Raw genomic sequence first — 3,409 nt, forward strand, 5'->3', positions numbered from 1 at the left:
AGCAACAGTTTCTCTAGCTAACCTCCGGGTTTTAGGTTGTATGATTTCTTCCTAAACCAGGAAGTAATTAACTACGAGTGGAATTTATCCATAATTACGAAACTATTAGTGCATGATTGCGATTTTATACGGATAGAAAGGGAACATAGGTACAATACAGAAGAATGGCTTGCATTTTCTCATTTGAGTAAGATGGTAATGTTCTTGTAATAGGCATCACAAAAGTAAGAATATACCAAGAAAAAAAAAATACAAAAAAACAGAAGTAGTTTAACCAATTTAAGTATATGTGAGGAATATAACGTGGGGTTTTAAATCATCGCTTTATGTATGTATATATTCATCCGGGTAGAAATAATATTTGTCACCTTTTCCAATGACATTGTTTTGTCGCGGAACTGAATCCAAGGGAAATTATTTTGTTGAAAATAAACAACGAAGATATCAAAACGAGAATTAACTTTTATATTTTAAAATGCGGAAAACAAGACTACTTCAATACATGTTGTGCTTACTACTATCTATTACTGACTAAACTAAACATAGCAAATTTTACTTATTCTTATTTCCACCACGATAGGTAGACTAAACAAATCAAAAACACAAATGCTGTTGTGCAAGACATCGCAGCCCCCAGCGCGGCACTTGCCTTTGAGCTAGACACCGCTCGTATCAAACAGACATGACAAAACATGCAAAAAAAACAACTAAATCCTTACAAATTCAACATCCTCCCCACCTTGAGATAAAACGCATTATTTATCTCAAAAAACAAAAAAACATTAATAATAAACGTAACTAACACTAGTGACTAATTAAAATACATTAATCGTTCGACTTTCTTAACCTTTCTGCCAGTCTTAGTTACATAGGGTTCTTTACATTCAACTGGATTCTCTTTATTACCTTCAATTGATTTGATACATTGGACTTTATTTTCCGATATGTCTTGTTCCTCTTGCACAGAGTTTTTCACGCAATTGTTAACACTGTCATAATTTAATTCTAACGGAAAAACCTTTTGTATCGGTCGCACTAACTCGCCCGAAGCTGTCGTTAATCGCACCACACGAATAATTCCATCTTTGCCTGGAATCACATCCGTAACCTTAGCCAATGGCCACTCAAGTCTCTTAGTGTTATCACTTCCTATTAACACAATATCCCCTACACTAATCTTATCAGTATTTTTTACATTAGCTTTTTGTTTTACTAACATTCCTAAATATTCACTCCTAAATCTGCGTCTTAACTCCTCTTTCAACTTTTGCCTATACGCATACCTTTTATTTATTTTATTTGTTTCAATAATATCTAAGTCCAAAACCCCTATCTCTTTTATTTCCTGTAAGAAATCCGATGGAGCCAATGGTTTGAACTCAGTCTCAACATCTGACATAAATGTTATCGGTCTTGAATTAATTATAGCCTCACAATCGACTAAAACAGTTGACATTTCCTCATAATCCAGACTTGTTCTTCTAAGGGTCCGACGTAATAATTTTTTCAGAATTCCTATAAGGCGCTCCCAAAATCCTCCCCACCACGCCGCAGTGGGAGGATTAAATCGCCATTCTATTTTTTGTAGTGCAACGGTACTTCCTAACTTTTTGTAGTCTAATTTGGTTAATTCGTTATTAAGCCCCTTGAAATTTGTACCGTTATCGCTGTAGATAATGCTGGGCCTGCCCCTTCTAGCTATAAATCGTCTAAGTGCCATGAGTACTGCCGCTACATTTAATGAATTTACTAACTCCAAGTGCACAGCTCTAAAAACTGCACATGTGAAAATGCATATCCAAGCCTTTTTCGCGCTTTCGAGATATACTGGCCCGGCAAAGTCTATACCAATCACCTCAAATATCGCCGCGTCCCTAACGCGATTTAATGGTAGTGGTGCCGGAACCGATTTTAAAGGCTGGGCCTCATAACGACGACATACTACACATTTTCTAATTACGGATCTAATTATTCGCCTACCCCCTAATATCCAGTACTTCTCTCTTAATGAATTTAATGTAATCTGTACACCAGCATGATTTAAATTCTCATGTTTGTCTCTTACAATCAAAGTAATGATACTAATATTATTGGGTAGAATATATGGACACTTGAAATTAAACGAATCTTCTCTGAGTACAATTTTTGTTTTTACGCGAACTAAACCATCTTCATCCGTAAATAACATAAACTGTTTATTGGTTCTATTCTCAAAATCTGTTAAATTTTCTTGGCACATTTTTAATACGCTTTTCTCTGCGGCCATAATTTCCGCACAGCCTAGACTGTCTTCATGTAATTTACCTGAACTATTCCTACAATTGTTTATAAATCTTTTTATCCATGCAACTATACGTAAAACCTTAGAATAATTCGAAAACTTTTCCAAAACTTTTAATAATTTAGGCTCAGCTGATATTGCAACTAAACAACTACTGTTGCCATGCTTTGCACTCTTTTTCAATTCAGATTGTATTTCTTCCTCATTATACAATAGATCGACGTTACTATTCGGCCAATCCTCAGAATCTCTATATAACCATTCCGGCCCATCCCACCAATGCGATGATAATAAACGCTCTACAGTACACCCTCTCGAAGGAAGGTCAGCGGGATTCAAATTACCCGGAACATGCCGCCAAGATTTAGGATCTGAGATTTCGCGGATTTCTTTTACACGATTATGAACAAATGTACTCCAGTTGTGTTCACGATGTATCCACGCTATTACCGTCGATGAATCTGACCAAAAATGAAGATTTACAAATTTTGTATTTAACATTCTTGTCGTAGCGTCAGCCAATCTCGCTCCAACGTTTGCCGCCAATAATTCTAAACGTGGTATACTATTACGTACATTTTCCTTACTTTTCATAGGAGAAACTCGCGATTTAGCTTGTACGAATCTAACTTTGACTCCTTCACTATCTTTTATGCGAATAAAAATAACAGCCGCGTATGCCGATTTACTTGCATCGCAAAATGTATGCAAACTAATTTCATCGTGCGAATCCGTTCCTCCGATGAGACAACGCGGTATCTCTACTTTATTTAATTCAATAATTCCCTCGTACCATTTTATAAAGCGAGTTTTAATTTCAGTACCGACGTCGTCATCCCACGTGAGATTTCTTGCCCATACTTCTTGCAATAATATCCGCGGACCAAGTGTTACGGGACAAACAAAACCCAACGGATCAAAAATACGATGTACGCAAGACAAAATATCTCTTTTAGTTATTTTCTGTAAATCTAAATTTTCTAAATTTTCAACATTTAAAGATAATACATCTCGTTTCTTATCCCACATAATGCCTAAAACCGGAGTGATACTCTCTGTGGAAACATCACCATTATATTCCCAACCGCGAAGATCAAAACCTGCAAGCTCCATCGATTTCCTCGCCTG

The 3,409-nt window shown here is 36.2% G+C and overlaps 1 protein-coding gene across 1 annotated transcript; it reads right to left on the reverse strand.

The window, feature by feature from the left end:
• Nucleotides 1-451: 451 nt before the first annotated feature.
• Nucleotides 452-3,399, reverse strand: LOC112905073. Its single transcript, XM_025976715.1, has 2 exons — nt 1,284-3,399; nt 452-1,018 (listed from the first exon to the last, which is right to left on the reverse strand). The coding sequence occupies exons 1-2, from the start codon at nt 3,392-3,394 to the stop codon at nt 1,006-1,008; spliced, it is 2,124 nt and encodes a 707-aa protein (XP_025832500.1). The 5' UTR covers nt 3,395-3,399; the 3' UTR covers nt 452-1,005.
• Between the last annotated feature and the right edge of the window lie 10 nt (nt 3,400-3,409).

Source organism: Agrilus planipennis, unplaced genomic scaffold (genome assembly GCF_000699045.2).
Source record: "Agrilus planipennis isolate EAB-ADULT unplaced genomic scaffold, Apla_2.0 scaffold133, whole genome shotgun sequence".
NCBI lineage: Eukaryota > Metazoa > Arthropoda > Insecta > Coleoptera > Buprestidae > Agrilus > Agrilus planipennis.